Source organism: Gambusia affinis, linkage group LG08 (genome assembly GCF_019740435.1).
Source record: "Gambusia affinis linkage group LG08, SWU_Gaff_1.0, whole genome shotgun sequence".
NCBI lineage: Eukaryota > Metazoa > Chordata > Actinopteri > Cyprinodontiformes > Poeciliidae > Gambusia > Gambusia affinis.
Genome location: NC_057875.1, coordinates 20,590,259 through 20,613,994, shown reverse-complemented (window position 1 = coordinate 20,613,994; position 23,736 = coordinate 20,590,259). Strand labels below are relative to the sequence as shown.

Below are 23,736 nucleotides of genomic sequence, written 5' to 3'. Positions count from 1 at the left end.
GTGTAAAACCTGTAACGCCGTGGACCTTTTTCTTTTCGTTGGGCCTGGAAACCTTGTTTGGCCTGATTTATACCTCCCTGACAGCCGTATTGTCCACTCGACCGCAAAGCCTTTGTGAACAAGTTTTACCATTTGTACATGTACCCGCAGGTCTGCTTGGACTCTCTGAGGACACTTGCATTTGAGACTGTATGGACTCAGCTACAATAAGACTCCCATTCAAATGGGGGCACCAAATGGACAATACAATTATGTTTAATAATTAAGGCCCCGCCCACACAGTGACAAGATTGGTTATGTAGCAAAGTTTTTTTGTTTTTATTTTAGGTTTAGGTTTTACGTCCACATTGATATAGAAACGGTAGTGTTTGAAAAACCAGAGTGGGAAAATGTCCAAATGGCAGTTTCATGTTTCGGTATCTGCGTGCAAGCCACGTCTTTTTTGAGAGAACGACATTGGAGCTCCATCTCTATGTCATAAATAACAAACCCGGCACAAATCTGTGTTGCTTGGTCACTGATTGGTCTGGTCCATCCCGTTGAGTGGATGCACACTTTATCTCGTTTACAAAAACATTTACTTGTGGGCGGGGCCTTGTTACAAGATGTCCAATGAGGTTTGTTTGTTCGTAATTTTTACACAGGTATTAAATACCATTCTCATTAGGTCCACGTCTGTATTGAAAATATTTGTTTTATTGATCTGATGTTATCTTCCAGGAAAAAAACTAAGGAGGAAAAATGTCTATTTAATAGAAATTGTCTTGTGTGTAAAGTAGCTATATAACATTTCATTTAGTGATTTGAGTTAGTAAAATAAATGACGTTTTCAATAGTTTTCCAATTTACTAAATATTACTAGAAAATATTTATTAAATTGGAATTTAGTGAATATGATCTGACTACCATGGCCAGTCAGATTATAGGTAGAAAAATAAAAACTAAACAGTGATGTCTGCGTTTTTAAAGGTGCAGTATGTAACTTTTTTATATATTAAAAATGTTTTTTGTTTTTTACATATTTATTAAAACTGTCACCATATTGTGACAGTATGTCTTGAGACAAATAATCCATAAAAAGGTAGATCTCCTCCACCTTCTCCCTAAGCTTTTATTGCAGTCAGAAGAAATGCGCCAAAAACAACCAACCAGAGCCAGGAGGAGGGCCTTAACACTGTCAATCAACGTCAAGTACTCGCTGCTAAATGTGCTAATAGCAAAGAAACAACTAATCATTACAGGAAAACCGTAATTTGCTAACTAGCCTAGCATTCACAACAGGAAAAAGGTGTAGCAGTAGCAGAGAACAAGGTGGGGAGGGAGGATGAGCAGCATCACAGGGGGATAGTGATTGATAAGCGCTAAGACCCGCCTCCTGGCTCTGATTGGCTGTTTCTAGTTAGCCCGGGGAGAAAGCAGAGGAGCTGAATTTTTCAGACCTTCTGCCTCATACCATACTGTAATGACACAGTGACAGTTTCAACAAATGTCAAAACGTACTTTTTGTAATAGTTATATACTGCAGCTTTAAGAAAATCAGCATTGTCCACCTCATTTGAATGAATATTCTCTCCTAAAGTTTTCAGATTAAGATTGTGCCACTGCAATGGGAGAGAAATGGGCAATTACTGTAGCCAACAACACTGTAATACCTGGCTACGCCCCTGCGTGGTCATGTCAGAAGAGAGCGAGCAGTGTCTGTGGGACAAGACCGCTGGAAGGAAAGGCAGGAGAGAGTAGGAGGAGGTCTGCCTAAAAACTCCGCCTCCGATCTCGGATCATCTCGCATTCCTTCTTCACGGTCCCTCACGCCGTGGATAGACAGAGAAAGGGAAGGAGAAACACAAGAAGGGCACACGAAGAAGGAGAGGGGGAAAAAACAAGAAGGGGCGCAGCGAAACGACCATGGCAGTATCCACAGCGCGTCAGCGTGAGACAGAGTCCGAGCGCAGCGCACTCCCACCGCCGCCGAGCAGAGCCCGGAGCATGCAGACACACAATAGACAGCCTCTTGATGAATGAAAGGAGCTGTGTACCTGGGCCGTGGACACGATGAGGGTCATCTTCACCCAGAACGCCGGTTTCGTCGCAGCTTTTTCGCCTTTCTTGTGATGCTGGCAAAGTGTAGGACGACAGATGACGTGAACAACATACAATTGACCACAGTTAGATCGTGCCAGTTTATTTATGTTTTATTTTATGTTTTATTTTTTTTGTATTTTCTTCAGCATGCAGAGATAATATAGCCAGTATTTGTCAAAAAAAACAACAAAAAGAAAAAACGAAAGCGTGGTCAGATTGCGACATGCAGCCTTGCTGTCGATATCTGAACACAGAATAGTCTATGTTTTATTAGCTACATTGTTGGCATTATAATTTAATTTGTGTACCTATTAGTTATTATAAAGTGACCATTTTAGATTAGCCCGCCTCATTAGTAGTCGATTATAACATAAAATAGCTAAGAGAAGATATGTTTGTTTACTTCGATCAAAGACAATCAGTAAATATTAGATTCCATATGTGATGATATCATTTGCTTTATGACTTGTAATTTATTTATTTATTATTACTATTATTAGGTCTTTTAAGTATTATCGTATTGATTAGTTTAAGTTAGTAGTTTAAATATATTTAACAGTTGAGAAGATTGTTTAAAACGCCTCCCTAGTGAAATGGAGACCGCTTACATGTCACCCCACCGGGGTGCCGCCCGCCCCGAGTCCCTGAGAGGTCAAAGCGCAGCGGGCAGACCGGCGGCGGGTGTCCCCTCCCCTCCTACTCCACCTCCGGCCTCACCTGCCGGCGCCTCACCCGAGGATACCCCGGCACAAGCACAACCTCAAACACCGCTACGAGCTCCTGGAGACGCTGGGAAGAGGCACCTACGGCAAAGTCAAGAAGGCTATTGAGCGGCACTCCGGCAGAGAGGTGAGCCCACTTAACAAGCCGCCCCTCACCAGCTGTAAATAACCTCTCGCTGTGGGTTTTAGTGCGCCCCAGACGCCCGTTTTAAACGCATACTGTCAGAAGTCTCTGCAAACGACACCGGTCTCGGAGGAAGTGCAGTGTTGCAGTCAGAGGCGTGTGCTTGTCCCCTTGCCACCCCGTCGGGAATTCCCCCTACGCTCAAAAATAAGACCCGTGGGGCCGGGAAGCTGTGCAGCACACGCCTTGTCCTGCGCGCGGCCTCCCGACCGGATGTTAGGGTTCAAATCCGGCTACTGACAGACTGATGCGACTGCTGTGAAATTGCCCTCAAAATGATACCTCAGAGGTCATTTTCCTTTGTTCCAATGTGGTTACGTCCAGCACAGGGGCGTTGCTACACTCAAAGTAGTACTGGGGCACAAGAGATGAATATGAAATCCAATTTACATGCAAACATTCTGGTTCTGTTGTCAGTGTGCTCCACGCCAGTAAACAACAATATGACTAAAGAAAACCAAAGGAGGAAAACACTTAAAAAATAGAAGAAAGGATTGATTTTCTACTACATTTGTGATCTAAATACTCCCACTCAGAAGCTGAAGGAGATATGTTATTAAACTTTACTTAAAGATTCACATGGGCAGCATTTCTGTCTTTTTTTTTTTAACCAACTTCACAATGCTACCTAACAATGCAATGTATAATTCATTAGGTTTTTTTTTATTTTTTATTTTCCTTTATATTTTTACTCCATGAATCAGACTTCTTTGTAACCTTTTCAAGTGGATCTTTATAGGCTCTTTAAACAGTGGCAACCTTTGGTGGAAATTGCATTTGGGAGTTTTATTAGGCCACAGAAGATATGTACAAGGGACACTATGCCAGGAAAATGGGTCTGGTAACGCCCACGGCCTGATGGTTCTCAAGACAACACTGTAAATATCAAGTTTCCCAAGTTTGTCCACACTGTTGTTCCAAAGCACTACAACAGAACTTGGGCTTGTTGTGTTAGGCCATAAAAAAGAAACAAGAACAGGAACATTTTTAACTGAATGGCACTGCTTTGGTGGCGTAATTAAATTATACGCTCCATTTCTACTTGGAAATTAAAATGTTCCCAGTTTCATGTTGGTCAATTGAACAGAAAGTTCCGCTGATGTCAAATTCCAAATGGGGAAGTTGAAGGTTTCCGACGAACCCTGACGCCAAACCCAACATGGCTGCCTTGGATGTCAAGCTTAGTGATGACCTCAGTTAACCGAGTTTATTTGCAGTTTTGAAGATTTATCCCATTATAAACCAACCTCTTTCAGTGAACATGTGACTACTGTCAAGCAGTGAAATACATTGGTATTAACATATATAACAACTCTTACCAATTAGCAAATCCTGCTGGTTTTTGAACTCACCTGAAACACTTTATTTTAAGTTTAGTGGCATTTCCAGATTCAAGTTTGAAATTTTGAGTCGTTAATCTTTTTGACTATTGGTGCTTCTTAGCGTACTTGTTTCAGATATCTACTTGAAGACCTATTGTTGCTACCCAGGTATTAATAGTGTTACTTGCACCACAGTCTGACAACCATAGGTTTAGACAATGTCCAAAATATGGCAGAAACTAATGCCGTTGTCTGTGTTGGAGATTATACAAGATGCTGGAAACCAGTGTGTGTTTATTTTTAAGTCAGCAGGCCACTTTCTGTTTCTTTTTTAAGCCTGATAAGCTGTATGCATCATATCAAACCCGCCCATCGCTGATATATCCTTACAGGCTTAAACATCGTGGCAAAATATGACCCCATCCCCTCTCTGGCAGGACATGTGGAACTTTCCATGAAACCCTGCATAGAAGGTCATTACCTTCATCCCATCTCCCTCCCAGCAGAGGGAGGTGGGATGATGAACATCTTTTGACATGTATTTGTTTTGGTCGGCCATTCAACTGTGAGAAACTTGGGTAGTGGGTTTTTAATGTTTCTTTCCGCAAAACAAAATGTTATTTCTTCATTAAAAGCATACCGGGAGTGTTGCTTTGACTCTTTCATGCATTTTTGAGAAATCCTTTAACAAGAGGGCTAAAGGGGGAGTGTTCTGCTTCTCTATTGCCCAGTCACTCGGACACACTTTCTAGCATGTGAACCATAAACTGTAGAAGTTTATTTTTATGAGAAAATTATCACAGTTTTAACTTCTTAAGACTTTAATATACCTTACCACCTTTGTACGTGGGCATTCTCTCCCCTCATGGAACATGAAGGGTCTGCACATGCAGCACTAACAGAGCATGACTTCCTCACCACGAGCATCTGACGTTACACGATTAGAGCTTACTCGACCTTTAACCCAGAGGAAGTCCCTCGTGTCCATATGGTAGATAACAACAGTCAGTTCAAACTCCACTCATTCCTCAAATTCAATCACAGGAGCTGACAGACGAGATAAACGGAGGAAGCTGTGACTCTATGTGTGTCTGTGTGATGGAATTATCCGTATGGCTGTGGATGAAGATTGATTAGATGCAGGGCATTTAGTGTGTCAGTGGAAGTAGAACGGAGCGTCTGCTTTAATCAGGACAGCCATATGTGGCGACGACTTGGAATCCAGCAACTGTATGAAGTCGAACTCTTTCATCGTGTGAAAAGGCGACAACCTTGTTTGAGTTAGCATGCCTGGAGAAGATTGGCTGGGCCCCTATGTATTAAATGACATCTGTAGTAAAAAAGACGTGGTGACAGGCAAACCTGAAATGAGCACCGACACATGAAAGGCCATCTTCAGCAGGAAATGAGATGGGAGGGAAGGTTAATATCCTGCATAGAGGAATCATCAGAGGCAGGAGGAGGTGAGCTGTTAGCACAAGGGATAAAGGGAACCCCAGCACAATAACAAGAGACGGGCTGCCTAAGTTGAAGGGAATACAGAGTCATATAAAAGTGATCTTAAAGCACCAGATTACATCATTCTCCAATAATGGCTTCAATGGGGAGGTGCACAGAAGGGGAAAGAAACTTTGACATTCCTCTGCTATATGTGGTGCCGCTGATGAGGTATTATGATTCCTGGCTGTGTTTGAGGATAAAGTTCTCCGGAGAAGTGACGGGCCTCTTCCTCCCACTCTCGCTTTCTCCGCTCAGTGACTCAGACGTGCAGTCAACACAGCAGATGATCAAAACCTTCAGACAAAACGCGGACGGGTCAGTTTGTGATGAATACTTTGTCTGTTTTAATAGCCTGAGAAAGCACTGGAAGACGTCAGGCTCTACTGAAGCGAGGCACAGATTATTTTTTTTTTTTACCTCAAACAGGCTCCTTTTGGAGCACAGGTCGGGTTTTGGGGGTTGGAGGGGAGGAAAGAGGTCTCCCCAAATCTTGGCATGGGGCAACATGGGCAGCGGTGCTGAGGACTGTTTACTGTGACTGATGGTAATAGGGGATCCACTTAAGAACAAGCGTAGCTGTGTCAGCCAGCCTGGCAAGGAGTTGATCCACAATCCCGTTAAATGATCCACGTCGAGTTCTGGGCATGGGAACATGAGGAGCTCCAGGACGGTAATACTTGGCATTGTCTCAAGCCCAATGGGGGAGAACAGGGTCATTCAATAAGTTAGAATAAAATTGCAGTTGAAGATTGATTATTGCCATTCTAGCAGGGAAAGGCACTGTGCTGTGAAAATGTAGTTTCCTGCTTACCGATTTCTTTTTCTCTTTTTTGCCACACTTAAATATTTCAGACTGTCCGACAAAAACAGTGAATACAAAATATGTTTAGGACTGATGATGCAAACACATCTAGGTTAATGTGTATATAATAGTTATCCCTTTAAACCTAACAACTGGTACAATTGCCATGAAGCTTTCGTAATGTATGTCATGCTTCTGGCCTGCTGGATTATTGGTTAACCTTTGGATTAAATTGATACGTCAGCCATTACTAGAAAGTAGTGCTGAACAATTTCAGGAAAATATTGAATCTCATACTATTACTCAAAATTGCGATTACAGTATTGACTGACATTAACCCTTCCTTTCCTGATTCATTTTCTTTCTTTACCATAACCCCACTTTCCTTTTCACCCATTACAGAATATGATTTATGTGGCATTAAGGGAAATGTATTGGTCAAATGGTCATTGGTCAAATGTTTTAGATATATATAGAGATGCACTAAAAATTCATTGATTGATTGAGATTGAGGCTCTACACTACTGTTGTGGGAAAAACTCTTCCTGAAGTCTCAAAGCTTTAGAAATGGGTTTGTAATCCTTTCTGGACTAATAGATATCAGTGATGTTGTGTTTCCTCTTTAGATGTGTTGCTTATTTTGATAGTTGAGTCTACTTCAAGTTGTCAGACAGGTTCTGTTTAAGAGATTTTGGGATTTTACAGCTGTGGTAGTAATCAGGCCACAGTATGGCTCGTGAAAGTTAAATGAAAGAAATCCTGTTATTTATTTTCAATGACAGCATTCATAATTTAACAAGGTAGGAAATTGCCTTTTCTCCATCCATCCATCCATTTTCTGTACACCATTGTCCCTTAGAGGGGTCAGGAAGGGTGCTGGTGCTGATCTCCAGCTAACGTTCCAGGCGAGAGGCAATTACCTTTTCACATTTTGGCAAATTAGTTTGGATTTATATTTTTTTAAATCATTTATTCAATGATAACACACTTAAGACTGTGTTTGCCCTTTTCTCAGGTTGTCTCTGTTTCATTTTATTTTTTATTTTTTTGATGATCTGAAACATTTTAGTGCAAATAAAAAAGCAATAGCAGTACAAAATCTGCAAGGAGTCGAAAACCTATTTGTCACAACATAGCATGCCGAACTTTTTGTAATATCAAATAATGGAAGGAAAACATTGTTACCACCACTGCATGTAAGGAATGTTTCTCATATTCTAGAACTCAGTGACTTGTGGGGTATAATTAAGCCTAATTTAACAACAAAAACAAAACAACTCAAAGCAACAAATTGGGAACACAGCATGCAAATCCGCTGCTACATTTGTTATAGTTTAATGTCTTTAAATTCTGTGTAATCAAGGCATGGTCTGGGAGGGAGTCATTCCGGATTGGGGTTATTTTTATTGATGTACATGGTAATTAGCTTGGCACTCGCTACCGCTTGTGGTTTCCCCTGCGTGGGCTCCTTCGAAGGCAGCCACTTTGCAAGGAGAGGACAAAAGTTTAAACTAACAGTATTTAGAGTGAACAGACTCTATACAGGCATGATCAAAGAAAACCCAGGACTTGATCCAGGATGTTTAGGCTGCAATTAGCGTGATGTGCTAGCCTGTACACTCTCAATTGGTTTATTTGAAGAGTGCCGCTAAGTTGTCATTTATGAAGAGCACAGGTTAGTGGTTTTGATGCCTACAGTTGTGGCTACTGGCAGGCCAGTGGCATTGAAGAATCATCAAATCAAGTGTTGTTTGTAGCAGCTGGATTTCCGATTTCAGGCCCATTTAGCAAGCCAAGTCAAATGAATCACTTTCTCAACGTCTGCTCATTCTTCTGATTCCTGCTTGAAACTCCCAGCAGGACAGCTTTAGCAGCTGCTTTGAATTAAGGTTCTTTATTAGAATCACGAAAAGTAGGTTGCCAGGTTGTGATTAGTGTCCTCTCAATGACTTTTAGAATAGCAACACTTTGTCTTTTGGAGGAGTCCCCTTACTTTTAGTACATTGACATGATGGCCTCTCCTTTTATGGATTCACTTTATGATAACCTTTGATTTTGTAGGTCCTCCAAGCATATGCAAAACCTGATAAGACCGTTGGATGTTGAACATCATCCTTTATTGTCACACTAGAAAAGTTTGTTGTAGGGGTGGACCGATTGCAACTTTCTGGCCGATCGCCGATTACCGATATTTTAAAAAGCCTAACTTATCGATTCTGAAAGTTGCTGATTGGCAACAATGGGGGGACTATTGTTAACTGTAAATGTGGAGACATGACCTGGTCGACCGGTTTGTCAGTCAAACTTCTCTCACAAGAGAAAAGAAAGGCACAGTGGTTGATTTTTAGACCTTTGCCGAGGTTGACAACATCAGTGGATAACATCGGTTTCACATGTAAAAATCGCAGATCTCTCAAAATTTAGGATATCGGCACCGATAAGTCGGCTGGCCGACAAATCGGTGCACCCCCAGTTAGTTGCCTATTTCTGATATTTGTTTGTAAAGTGCTGGCTTTCCATCGTTTCAGAAGCTGAAACAAGAATGTGAAAAAATATCTCCGTAAAGCAAGAGTTGTGCAGTTCTAAAGAAAATGATCAAACAGCTGATAATTTAAACTTTCTCCAGCATCTTGTAATAGTAATTAGCATGGTTAGCATTATCAACATTAAAAAGCACCCAGAAACATCAAAAGGACAAATACCTTGATTTTATTTTCTGATGTCCCAACATCAGACGCCTCCTTTTACCTTGGGTACAAAACGGCCAAGAGTACAACATAGCAAAGGTGCATCTTGAAAGGATCAGCTCTCTTCAGGTTTTAGCTAACTGTTGTAAACATTGCAACTTATTATGATCTGGAAGAATGATGATCTGCTGACGTTAAATTTAAGGAGGGTGCTGGGATTATGACTATAAATTACTTTGTGCCAGAGCGGCTGTAAAACTGCATCTAGAATCAGTCAGCAGTGCTGTGAGTGAACTGCTCAGTGTTTATTGGTATAAATGGAGCAGTAGATAAGAAAAGTGAGTGAGTTTTTTTTTTTTCTGCAGCTTATTACCCAAGGCTCCCATGTAGATTGCTGATAAGGGACTCAGTGTATTTTTGCCTGTGAATGTTTTCATTAAAAACGAATTGGGGTACTTTATCATAGCTTAATTTGTATTGTTGATTGATATCTTCTTAAACATACAAGAAAAGATTCCATTATGTGTTTCATACATATAGGCTTATTGACCTATCTTTTTCTGGGGCACATATTCTGACTGAGACTGATTGATTTTACACAGCGCACCGCATGTGTTGTGAAATAACTTCGTACAAGTTAAAGGTCACTGATAAGGTAATGCGCGTGACTTTAATTTGTTCCTATTTAGCAATTTCCTGCTAAAATTAAGCTTATTTACTAGGTTTAGAAGGGGAAAAACAGGAAATCTGACTTACTGTGCTGTAGCCAAAAATATCTATTTTAAACTTCTTCGAGTTATCTAATGAAAGTGTTTGGTTTCTTTCTTTCTTTTTTTCTGTCTCTTTTCAGGTGGCGATCAAATCAATTCGGAAGGAAAAGATCAAGGATGAGCAGGACATGGTGCACATCCGCAGAGAGATCGAAATCATGTCATCCCTCCGCCACCCACACATCATCTCTATATACGAAGGTGAGAAGCGAGCGCAGCACCAGCATCTGGAAAATATATATAAAAATCAGACACTTGTACGTCCTGAAGACACATGAGAAAAAACACACAAATCCAAAATGCATATTTCCTCCAACACATGTAGCACTTGTGGCCAAGCTGCAGGACTGTCATTATTTTGACATGCATATGTCATAATAAGTCCCAGGCTACAGATCTGGGATGTTATTCATTTCCTCTGTCTGGCTGCCTGGACCAGCAAAAGCCAGGAAGGTTTTTGGCAGTGTGTGTCTGGATTTCTCTTAATGTGTGCGTGCGTGTACATGCGTGTGTGGGGTGATATTCTTAGGGATCTCCTTTCCCACATCCAAGCAGTCTCATCCCTTGTCTTCTCTGGTCTTGATCTCAGAGCCAGACATCTGCTGATACTTAGAGACAACTGCAGCTGGGAGCCAGACTGTACTCGGGCATGCGTGTGCGTGTGTATGTCCCACCGTAATCGTGTCAGTTTAAGAGGTTTTGTTACTTATGTGTGCGTGCCTTTGTGTGTAAATGATGTGTCACTGAATTGACCTGTATGACCTAGGCCGGCTCCCAGTTTGACTCTGGTCCAGTGCTATGCAGTGGGAGGAAAATCCTTAAGTCTTCCCTGGAGCAATGGCAACCAGAAGCGAATTTCAGGAAGCAACTTTGTAAATATCAAAGCTTTCACATCAGGCCCAGACAGCACGGATATTTATTTTTGTGGAACTTCCGATTTTTGAGCCCTTTCGAATTACCTTCACCTCAAAGAAGAAAAAACAGAGATGAGAATTAATGGTGACTCCACTGAACAATTTGCATTGAATGCTTAAAAGTATTGCTCGCAGTTAATCATTGCTTTGTCTGGTCAATGTGTAGTTAGCTAAAGTCACAAGACAGGGGCTGTTTAAGTTACTTGTTGTGACTTTTCTTTTGCCTGTATCAACCCTTTTTGGGACAGAAGCCCCTGAACGAAAAGGTTAGGAGTCAATGCCCAATCAGATTTACCGTCTGTCCCGTTGTCAAAGTGCAAAGTCCCCAGATCATTATCACTTATGTGTTCATAAACAAACACAATTTGTCATGGGAACGTGCCTGTAATCAGCTGCTAAATAGCAGCTGAGTTTTATGTGTCTTTTGAGGGAATGATTAAAAGAACACACAGCTTTGTAAACTCTGAGGAGCCCATATCAGGCTTTTTGTTAGTCTCGTCCTCATTTATAAGCAACCAGCTCCGCTAGCAGTCTCGACCAGACTCATTGCTTTCACTCTTTGGTGTTTCTCCCCAAAGCCAGCGTTTACTGTTGTGGCCTGGCCTCCACCCAGGCCTCGCTCGCTTGCAGCACATATATAGGAGGCCCAGAGATTTGTGTACCCGGCCACACCCTTTACAACGACCCCTGCTAACTGCCTTGTGTGAAGCAAAGCTGAACCAGATGTGTGCGTGAAGATGGATTTTTACCACTCCCTTATATTTTGCATTCGTCAGCATGCTGAGTGGGGCATTTAGAAGCGAACATTGCTCCGCCGCGCGTTTGTGCCCTCCTTTTTACACAAAGTGTCAGCTTTACCGATGGGTGTAATTGAACAAACTAACACAGTCTGAAACAAAGCGAGATTAGAAAAATCTTTGCTTACACGTCTTCTTCCTAGCTGAATATGATGTTTAAAGTGAGTCATTTTTACTCTAACTATGAGTAATATGACATTTAAGAGAGCGATTTTGTGTAGGGATGACCTACTTCAGGCTAAGTTATGCAAAGTTATTGCTGAGTACATGCAGTGATGCTGGCTTGGCTTACTGGTTTGCAACAAGCACACAGATATGAGGGTTTATATGCAACATAAAAGTTTGGTGTGAATCAGTAGTGAAATTTGTGACTCACCAGTCACTATTTTTTCAGATCAATTTCCATTTTTCTGGACAGCACCAGTTTCAGCCAATTTTGATTTCTCTTTAAGAATAAGAACATAAGAGGATATGTGCTGGAGAACAGTTTCGGTCTCAGATTCAAAATTAAGAAAAAAATGATTAAGAAAATGGCGTTTTAAACTGTCTTTAGAAATGTTAGCACTGCTACATGCAAACACCAGTTTCTTTCTCCTTCACTAAGCAGATCTTTAAAAGAGCAGACATTTCCAAAAATCTTGACCACGTTTCTAAAAAAAACAAAAAACAAAGTGGAAACCCCGAAAGGATAAACAGGCCAATTGTTCAGCCTTCCTGTTATTAGCTATAGGTCTTGCTCTCTCTTTTATGAACTCCAGATAGGTCTTGATGTCCTGCTTCTCACGTCTCTCTGCTTTTCCGACCTCCTTTTTCCTGAGTATAGTTTGCTAACTGAATTATGAACTTCCAACTGGACAGCATGCGGGAATGATCATGATAAGAACGGCTCAGTTGCAGTCACAAGCTAAATTCTCTGTGCACCTTTGTACTTTAGTCTTTGACACACAAAAATTGACTAACAAAACAATGAGATTTTGATTGAGACACTGTTTAATCAAGCTTTGTTTGAACAGCCACGTCCAACAAATTGAGCTTCCTTAAATAATTATGGACCTTACATACATCAAATATTTTGTTTCTGTTACTTCCTATGTTGCCTCAACTACTTCTAAAGTTGTGCACCAAAGTAGGCCAATATGTCAAAGTGCAAAAAAAATCATTATGGATGATGTAATGGCAGAAACAACAAAGTGGCAGAAATGTTAATATTAACAACCTTGAACTAAGGTCTGTGCACTTTTTTTCTAAATGAAAACCAAATATTTTTTATCTGAAATGTTTTCTTTTCACATCCCAATCAACAAAACCCTAAACATTTTTAATGCTTGTTTGTCATTTTATTGTAATATATTTATCTCTTTGAAAGTTTGCAACAGAAGCCTTCGATCAACACAGGCAAATGAACAATAGGTGCAAATTAGTCAGATGTGAAGGTTTGACGTATGAACAAAGCTCGGTGAGTGATGAAGAAGCCGTAATGTTGGCTGGCATTCCCAGCAGACCGTAACAAACCTGACTTATGTAAGCTAGGTAATTACTTCGCCACCAGAGGTTAAAGGTAAATGGGAGTGCAAGCTGAGAATTGGCTCACCAAGCACAAGCCCATCAAGGATCAGTGTGAATGTCACCCCAGGTCCCCACTCTATCCACCAATCAGACGGCTGGATCGTCTTTGCCCTGCGGAAAGCAGCCAGACAGTCACAATCAGAGAGCATTAACATCACTCAACAACCGTGTGTTTTTGTAGAGGATTATATCTTTAAAAAGACCCTGGGAGAGGAAAAAAAACCCTCGATGTGGACAAACTATGAAGGTGTTCACTCAAGGGTGTAGAAAGTAGAGGTCTTCACCCTCAGTAACCCTGCTGTGTGGGAAAATCAACACCCACAATCCACAGCAACATGACTGACTGTGCTGTTGTCACGTATTCATTTTTTCCCCCCTCCTTTCTCTCTTTACCTAACCACTGTCATTCCTCATAGACCAGCTATATTTCCAAAGATGAAATCTTACACTGATAAGCCAAAAATATGACACACAATTATGTGTTTAATGACTTGCAGGAGGGTAGTAATATGCTGCGTTGTCACAATTTTACTTTCGTAAAATTAAACGGTACGGTTTTGGAATTTAAACTCTTAACTTAAGCTACATCGGTTGTCTTTTTGTGAATTGCTTCAGGCTACTCAGTCAATAAATAAAAGCGCTAGCGTAGCTTTGGGAATATGAAGCTAAAAATGCGACATAAGCATGTGAATTTGTCTGGTGAAAGCTAACTAAGCAGATATTTTGAGCTGATAAAATGAAGATTTGTAACTTAAACCTTATGCCTGGTTATGTTTGAGTACTTCTTAAATCGTCACATTGTGGCAACGGAGTCAACTAAAATAAAAATTTCACCGGTACTTTGCAATTGGCTAATCGTTAGCTGCTAACAATGCTAATGATTCTTCTTAGCTTTCTACCTACACACTGTGCTAAAGAGGTTGTTACAATTGTCAAGTCTGGATTGTTGTCATACGTCCTCAGTCCAAAACCTAAAAGTCTGTATTTGAATCTTCAAAATAAAAACTGCTTTTCAGGCTAGCTGTAAAGAAACTTTCACCACCTTTGAATCTTTTGTGCATCAGCATTTTTAGATGCTTGGTAGTAAAACTAACTGCTACAAAGTGACACCCAACTTACCAACAATTTGACAACACTGTGAGAATGCAGTGTGGCTAAACATTAGCCGCTAATAAGCCTGAAGTCATAACCTCCTGTCAGAGCCAAGCAAAAGAGTTGTTTCTTACTCTCTTTTTGTTGTTGTTTCTTACTCATTCTGCTGCATGTTAGCGCGCAAGACGTAGGATTTTCAAAATAAGAGCTCCTCCAGACTCAATACATAGAACGGACATATTTAATTACTTCTTGCGCGGCCCGGTACCGGTCCGCAGCCCGGTGGTTGGGGACCACTGCACTAACTCATATGCTGACTCTTACCTCATTCATTTGTTTTCCTTTAGTTTTTTTCCCCTTTTCTCCACCTGTTTTCTTCTGTGAATATGGAGCTTGATTGAATTAACAACCTCCTTCTGCAATGTTGTATAGAAACCAGGCACGTGAGGTGGGGTTTGGATGATGTAACTTTGGGAAAGCTGTCAAGATAATGTGTAGCTCTGTAATTTTGAGTTCTGCTCCAAAGCTAAAATGGGCCTCACAGGATTGGTCACAGTTTTTTTTTTTTTTTTTTTTTCTTTTGTCATTTAATTGTTTTTAGCCTAAATTCAACCTTCTTCGGACCCTAAAAGTTTGTCTCTGCTCGATTTATTTTTCAGTGTTTGAGAACAAGGACAAGATTGTGATTGTCATGGAGTATGCCAGTAAGGGGGAGCTTTACGACTACATCAGCGAGCGTAGGCGCCTTAGTGAGCGGGAGACTCGACACTTCTTCAGACAAATAGTCTCTGCTGTGCACCACTGCCACAAGGTGAGAAAAGCCTATTTAACTAGCATTTTATGAAGATAAACACATACAGGTGAAACTCTTTACCTCTCCCACCCAGTTCAGGCTTTGGTTTCCAGGCTAATTGGAACAGGAAGCATTCTGCACAAAGTTAGCTGTGTAGTCAGATAATCTGCCGGCACTGCACTGCGTGCTTTTCTTGGCTCATTGGGGTTAAAGAGTCATCTGTTTTAGTTAAGTGAAGAAAGAACGTAGGCCAGCTTAATTCAGGCTTACACTCCTTTCATAGACCACACATTCATTCTGTGCTCACACTCTGATTGATGCTCCAGGATCTCCCCTGAGCTCCCCCCCCCCCGAAGGAGATTTAGTGCCAGCCACACCCATTCAACCCAGGCTCCACACCGAGCAGCAAGGAACCCATTGTGAAAACCCCCCTTAGGTCACACAGCTTGTTTGGATCCCGCCTCCCCCAGCCCCAGAGTTGTCATGCTTGTCCCAGCTCGAGATGGGAGCTGACGTCATTGTCCTCAGATAGGAAAGTCCCAGACAACCATAAATGATGACTCATCACCCGTGAGTGCAGCCTCCTGCTGGGTGGGATGGCGCGAGTCCCTGACACGACAAGCAAGCCATCACTTCTTTCCTCACATCCACCAATCAGAGTAATGTGAACATGAGCGGCGTGCTAGACAACAACCAATGCGAGATGCCTCTCAGATCATCAGCACAAGCTGGCAGGGGGTTGACGAATGAAGTCATTCCTCCACATCTGAGCGGGGCTCTGCGTACCACATGTTAATTCCTAGATGTTTGCTTAAACCCAGCCATTATCAGGATTGTTATTTTAATACCATGTTCTCTAAGTGGTGTGAGAACATCATTTGCACAGGCCCCGTAATTACAGGCTTATGTTTATGTGACACATGTGACTTGATTTAAAATGGAAATCGCAGCAGATGTCAACAGAAGGACCCCAGAGGGCACAGGAGCAATTAAAATTGAGCTAGACCAACAGGACGCCTTGATTTCCCCAGAGAGTCACAAGCTACGCTAGTCAGAGTAAATCATTACGCAACAACAATGGGAGGATGATGGATAAATAAATATGTTAATGCATCACTTGGATTTGTTTCTTTCATTTTTCAGAATGGAGTGGTGCACAGGGATCTGAAACTGGAAAACGTGCTACTGGATGAAAACTGTAATATTAAGGTGAGTTGCTTTCCTGTATGTACGTCAAAGGATCTGTAAAGTTTTATCAGTCACACAAGAATCACTTAATGATGTGTCCACAGATCGCTGATTTTGGATTGTCCAACCTCTACCATAAGGACAAGCTGCTGCAAACTTTCTGTGGAAGCCCCCTTTATGCTTCACCGGAGATTGTCAATGGAAGACCATACCGTGGCCCGGAGGTGAGGCTCAGTGAAGCAAGCAATGATTCAGACTGTTATGATGTATGTGCAGTAATAGTCACACACTTAATTATAGGTTTTGGTTTGAAGCTTTCACAAACGGAGCCTTGTAGAAGTATTTACAATCCATTTTGCATTGCATTGGAGTCTTTCCATTGCATAAGATTTCATTGCATAATTACGGTGATAGTTTTAAAAATTTGTGTCCATTTTATGCGTCTGTATTCGGTTTCTCTTGGAAATCAAATCAAACCAGCGGCTATACCAATTGTGAGTTTTCTTCTGTGATAAATGCTTGTCTTGTGCAGCTTATCAGGTTAGACAATGTCTTCACCGTGTCCTCTGAAGAGGTCACATACTTTACTTCCACTTTATCTCAAAGATTCTAAATAACACAAAGTTTGTCGCTGCAAGGTGACAAAATGTGAAAGGTCTCGGGTATGAAAACCTTTGCAAGGGGACTGCATAGTTCCACACGGAAAATGATTTTGGCTAATAGCTGAAATTCTGAATCTCTCGTATATCTTGCTTTTTGTAAAAAGAAAAAAAAACAAGACTCCAAAAAGCTCTTGAAACTATAACTCCACTTGTGTCTCAGTTGTAAAATCTGTTCAAATCTGTTCACTATCCAGATTAGCGTGAGTCACTATAATTTACTTAGGGATGTGAAAACCCATTTGCTGTCGAAATTACAGAACCACACTCGGGGCGAGGCCGCAAATCAGAACGAACACCAGCATCGAAAATAGAACACAAGAAAAGTATGCACCCGGTCTCGCCTTCAACACAATTGACCAATGGTGACCGAAGAGTGGAGCATTCTTGACGCAGGTCCAAAACCTAACAGGAAGTACACCAGCTCTTTTGCTGGTTTTATCTGATTTTCTCTTCCTCGTCTACTTCTTAAAACCTTAGCCACCCCCAAAGGAAAGCAAATAACCGTGTGAGTTTCCTGCAATCTAACGTCAATGCACAGAATCTGTCGGTTCCCGTCATGGACACAGACACCTAGAAACAGGTCATAATCTTTTCTCCAGTAAGCTGCTAGGAATTCAAAATATCCCAATACAGCTATCTCCTCTGGTCTTATTATTCTTCCGCTCCCACCACTTTACTCCGTGCCCCCATACCTCTTAACATCACAAAGCATAAACTCTTATGTAACATCTTAGAATGTCACAATGCATTAGGCTGGCGCATTTTTGCTCCTGCCTGACATGACAGGAGAGAGAGGGGGCGACTATTCTGTGAGGAAGTAATTATTTTCCCACCATTTCACCATCATTTGCCATCATTTCATCTGACAAATGTGTCAAAAGCTTTTAAACAGTAATGTTGTTGTAGGATAGTGTGAAAAAAAAAACGTGAACGTATTGTTTATTTGGTTCATTGCAAACATCTAGAAGGTTACTCGGAGGGTCACTCCAATCTGACGTTGAGTCGAGCTGAGCTCATTCCACATTTCCATGCCATGAATCACTAATCAAAACAAGGTTTAAACGACTGCATCTAGCTTGCATAACACACCTCAACTTCTTTGTGTATTTTTTGCTGACATCCACCATATATACAGCATGTCAGATTGTTTCGAACTAAATGGATAAGTCTGTAACCAGGTTTTTGTCTTCACCAGGTGGACAGCTGGGCTCTCGGAGTGCTGCTGTATACCCTGGTCTATGGAACCATGCCTTTTGATGGGGGAGACCACAAGAAGCTCATTCGTCAGATTAGCAATGGTGAATACAAAGAGCCCACTCAGTCTTCAGGTATGACTTTCCACCTAAGAAGTTTGTTTTTTATATTTCTAGGCAAGACGTCGGTGTGGGTCATAGACATGAGCTAGTTATTATGATGTTAACTCACTGTTCAAAAAGTCACATCAGCTATTGCTGGAGAATATAAATCCTAACATTATCACTGACATTTCCAAAAGGATGTCAACATTTACCATGTTCCACGGCACAGAGAGATTGAAAGATCAAGGACATAAAACAGGGCATAGGGCAGCCTTTCTGGTTTCTGCTTTACATGCTACTCTCTCCTGCTTTCTCTAACCCTAGCCCAGCCTGAATGACATGTCTGGACATGTCACTGAATCTTTATACCTTTCAAAAATCTTCTTGAATATCTGTTGCATCCTTGAATTTTTGAAAACATTTCACTGATACTGAAAATAGCTAACTTTGCCCCCAATAACTGCATCCGAATCGAATCATGTTGTTACTTTTACCTGGTGCAGTTTATGGTGCATTCTCAGATAGAAAAAATGCTGCCACTGTTTGGGGACGGTGAAAATGTAAACAGGCTGATTCTGCTTATCTGCCAAAATCTTGGTGCATCTCTTATTGCAATACATTCAGTAAGCTGGACATTCCAACATGGTTTTGAAATTTTAAAGCTTCACTTCACATTTTACATTTGCCTGTAATATCAACATTTGAGACAATCTAACACAATATTGCGTTGCTCATAGACGCCCGTGGACTGATCCGCTGGATGCTGATGGTGAACCCCGAGCGGCGAGCGACAGTAGAGGATATAGCCAATCACTGGTGGGTAAACTGGGGCTGGAAGAACAGCGTCTGTGACTGTGAGGCCCAGCGCGACCACGGTGGCTCGCCCATGCTTGCCCGTTTCATCGACTGGCAGAATCGCACTGAGCCACGAAGTACCGGAGCCAAAGCTGCTGCCACGCCCCAGATCCTGCGGCAAAGGCCCAAGAAATCAAAGAAGGAAAATGTTGAAGCTGGCCAGTCCCAAGAGGGCGCAGAGGATAAGCCAGGTTTGAAGAGACCCAAGGGCATTTTGAAGACAAGGGTCACTGAGGAGCAAAGGTCCGCCAGTCCTGAAGAAGTGGAGCTGAGTCAAGGGGCACTGCCTCAACAAGCTGACGGTGGAGAGGAGGCTTCAAGCCCTGACAGAGAGGAAAATGAGCCAGTGTTGGGAGGTGGCTCACCAGCCAAGATGGTACCGTCTCTACCAAAGAAAGGCATCTTGAAAAACAACCAACAGCGGGAATCAGGGTACTACTCTTCCCCCGAGCGCAGTGAATCCTCCGAGCTTTTAGGAGGTGCCAGCATGTCTCTGTTAGCTACCTCCCCTCCTAAGCGAGTGATGGGAAGGAAGGGCATTCTGAAGCGAAACGGCAAGTACTCCACCTACAGCGGGCTTCCCTCTTCAGCAGCAGTAGCAGGGGTCCTAGGCGAGCCTCCTCCCACGACTGACTCAGGCCTGTCCCGCAGTCAGAGTCGGCCCTCCAGCATCGTGGGGGAGGACAGCTCTGTTCTGTCGCTATCGCCGAGTTCCCTCGGTGGAGCCGAGTGGCATCCCTCCACCCCACACCTCCGCACCAACATCAGGGCTTGCGTCTCAGCTGAAAACTTGCTGCAGCTCGCCAACTTCAAAGGTCTGCAGACCGCGCCGCCCATCCAGGGTCCGAAGTTCAGTCGCGGCTCCAAAATGAAAGGTTCCCCGGGGGACAACGGCAGCTTCTCCCTGCTTGGGGATCTGGAAGACATGACTCAGGTGTACCAGCAAGCCCTGGACATCAGCAACAATCTCACCTAACAAGCGGGTGGCAGAGCATGAGGAAGCAGAGGGATTCTATTGTGACTCTGTGTGCGCAATGAAGGGTGTGTGCAGCACTAACGACCAGTGTGTTACTGGGATACAGCTTTAGGAGGCTGGGGCTGAAAGATGCAAAAGATATGCCTGCGCTCACACGCTTGCGCACACAGATGCACACATGTAGGTGTACTTCTCTGGTCGGTGGGAATTATGTTCCAGGCTTTGTGAACAAGAGAGAGACTCTAAGATGGCACATGAGAGAGAGAAAGCCACCCAGTCTGCTGTCCTGGCCCGCCGTAGACTCTGCTACGTTGAACATGTTTACATATTTAGCAAGAAGGCAAGTCAGAATCACAAACGCAGCAACCAGAAACTGGTTGGCTCTCCTTCTTGTACACCACCCATGTCTGAGTCTGAGTTTACAAAAGCACCTTAAAACTCACACAGAGCACATGCTTTTGTGATCTTTACTTCCTTTTAAAAGAAGAAACAAACCAGGGTCTTGTTCTGAATAATAAAAAAAAACAAAAACAAAAAAAAAACAAAAAAAAAAACACAATGATTATTTATTATTAATATTTTTAAGCTTTAGTTGTAGGTGCCAAACTGGCGGGTGGCTGGTTGATACTGGAATCTCCTCGTCTCCAACTCTTTAGGTGAAACTGACATATATAATTATGTTACTCAGTGATAAACATATTATTAACCAACATATATAACCATGCTTGTGTCTGTAACACGCAGGCAAGTATACCTTCTTAAAAGTGTATGTCCTATATATGCGTATGATATGAGGAATATGTAGGAAGTGCCTTTTTTGATTCATAATAAGAATTATGTATGTTGTTTCCTTAAAGGAGAAAGAAAAGCCAGGCCACCCAGAAGCCAGTTTTATTTTTCATGTGTTTATGATTGTGGAGAAACCCAGGGCCTTCAGAGCATACCTGACTGACTTTTCTTATTCTATGGGTTTAAAGGTTGAACTCTTAGGTAGTAGAGACCAAATACTTCTGGTTTTCTGCTTTTCTTTCCTTCTACTTGTAAAATCATATGCAGCTCAGACTCAAAAAGGGAAGAAAAAAAAAAGCCGCCTCCTTGTTCTTTTTCAGTGTATAAGGCCACCGTCAGTCGCAGCATAGGCTCTACTGAACACACTTTTTGCTGGAAGCACAAAGAATTCAAAGGTCCTCATGTAGTGGGACTTTTCCTTGACTGGAGGCGGCAAATCCTGGATAGAGGTGCACTGATCAGAATTCTTGGGATGATATCCAATAATTAACAATAGCTAATATTATCTTCTTCCCACAGTAACACCAACAGCACTGAAGAGTGTTGAGGTTAGTGGAATCATAGCACTTTGACTAACTGAAAAAAGACAGGATTTCTGACCAGTTGGTCACTGGTCAGGTCCGATCCGGCTGAAATTCTCAGATTCTGGTCTTAGTCGTCCTCTAGTCCCGAAACATCCCTGCATGTCTTAGGGTCGCTGTTCGACCGATGTGGTTTTACTTTATTTCATGTTTTACCAAAGACATTTCAGGTGTTTTCCATTGGGAGACTGGTTAATATCTCACCCGCAGCTTTTTCAAAGAGCTAAGTCGAGTTCTTTTTTCTTGTTTTTTTTGCCGATGACACAGCAAATTCCTCAGACAAAATGCTGGAGATGTGTTGGTTCTAGTCTAGAGATCCCTTATTACCCCCCTACCCCCAAACCCGACTCAGCACAGGTGGAATCTGCGGTCTGTGCTCAGCCTCCCAGCTGTGTATACTTCTTCATTGTGTCCACTGAGCAAAATTAGTCTGCTGTTGTTTTTATTCGAGCGTGAGAGGGAGGCAGTGCGTAGAGAGTTATAGGTGCAGGCAGAAGAAAAGTGTGTGAAAGAGAGAGATGTGGTGCAGAAGATAGGAGTGGACGTTCCTGCGGAAAGCAGGAACGGGTCAGAGTTTTAGAGGTATTTTTTTGACGGATTTGCAACGTAGAATAGCGGGAACAAAGAAAGTGAGTAGAAAGAGTAGATGGAACGTTTTTTCATTTTATTTTGTACCAAAGATCTGATGAGGCTTTGACAGGATTCAATGGGCTTTAATGAGTTGCTTTGACTTGGGGAATCCCCCATTGGTGAATAAATCTAACCCCACAATGGCTGAACCTCACATATGTTTTATTTGTGCTCATTTATTGTTGGTCGAGATGCTGGAGGCTGTTGATACAGCTTGTCTGGAGGCTCCTTGCATGACACATTTCTTCTGTATAACCTTAGAAAATATGATACTTTTTTCTTTTTTTAAAAACAGCAACAAAATGACTGGAGAATTCACAGCGTCGGATGATGCAGAGGGAAAAACACGCAGTCGGTGACCCCAAATAAAAAAAGAACACATGTTGAATGTTTTCAGTGGTCAGCTCGCGTGAAGGAAAGACCCCGGGGTACTGAGTTTAATGAACGACCCACTGCTTATTATATTGTACTTTATTGCCTTTTGTATTGCATTTTAATGTCAACTGGATTTACAGTGAAAAACTTATACTATGTTAGTATTTTGGTTTATTACGCTTCTGTTTTTGATTTTCCAAAATGTAAGGAATGTTGTATTGCTTTATGTACGGCAGAAGAACAAATACTTCCTTCCTCGAAGTATTAGAATTTCTCTGAGGTGGACGCACTAATCCGACGTGAAATTCGTGTTGTAATTTCATTTTCCGCTGTTTTGGCACACCAAAATGTCAGAGTGGCAATCAACTTTATATATATATATAACTATTTGGAAAAAGGTAGGGGAAGAAAAATCTAGCTTCTTTAATTTGCCAAAGTGTGGAAGATCCAAAATAAAGCAAGAACATAAAGCATTAAAAATGATTTGATAATAAAAGCTTAACTCTGCCAAACTGGAAATAACTGGTGCATATTAGTTAGTTTGAAAATCTAATCATAGGAAAACTTGACTGGATATTGTTATGACAATAATAATAAGTTTAGTATTATTATGTTATTTAAGTATTATTTTTGTTACTGCTCTTTACTTTTTTATGTTTCAATTATTTTGTTTGTGGGATAATCCTGGACTGCCGAGGTTTATTTTATGATTTTTCTTTTTTTTTTTTTTTGATAATAAAAATGATTGTCTTTTTTTGTACTTATATTTATTGATCAAGCCATTTCAGACAGTGTGTTAAGATTTAGACATACTGCATTCAAAGAGAGTAGTTTCATCTCAATCGGAGAATAAATTGTTTCTGGAAATCTGGAAACGTCTTAATTCATTATTCAGGTCGACACAATGCCCCTGAAGTACTGTATCAATCCAAATAAAAGGATCTCAACATTTCTGTGTTTTTTGTTGTTTTTTTTGGTGGGGGGGGATTTCGCCTGTTTAGTTCTTTTTATATTCACTCAGCAGCTCACAAGCAGGTATGATACAAAGGCTATTATGAAATTAAGCAAAATGATCAGAGCTTTAAAATAGATGCAAAGAAGAGCTCTCCAATCTCAGATATTAGTGATGCGCTGACCTCCAAATACACACT

The 23,736-nt window shown here is 41.6% G+C and overlaps 1 protein-coding gene and 1 long non-coding RNA gene across 3 annotated transcripts in view; one reads left to right on the top strand and one right to left on the bottom strand.

Annotated features, from left to right (window-relative positions):
• The first annotated feature begins 1,620 nt into the window (after positions 1-1,620).
• Positions 1,621-23,534, top strand: nuak1b (NUAK family, SNF1-like kinase, 1b). The gene is given in 8 exon segments (XM_044124116.1): positions 1,621-2,827; positions 2,829-2,931; positions 10,150-10,270; positions 15,098-15,249; positions 16,375-16,440; positions 16,524-16,643; positions 18,277-18,409; positions 19,117-23,534. Coding segments are annotated over 8 exon segments (1,941 nt in total). The 5' UTR covers positions 1,621-2,675; the 3' UTR covers positions 20,211-23,534.
• The window catches only part of LOC122835243, a 98,754-nt gene continuing 85,176 nt past the window's right edge, over positions 10,159-23,736 (bottom strand). For both annotated transcript variants that reach the window (XR_006371290.1, XR_006371289.1), the window contains exons 5-6: positions 13,372-13,457; positions 10,159-10,296 (exon numbers count right to left, since the gene is read on the bottom strand). This is a non-coding gene — a long non-coding RNA (uncharacterized LOC122835243). The remainder of the gene's footprint in view (positions 10,297-13,371; positions 13,458-23,736) is intronic.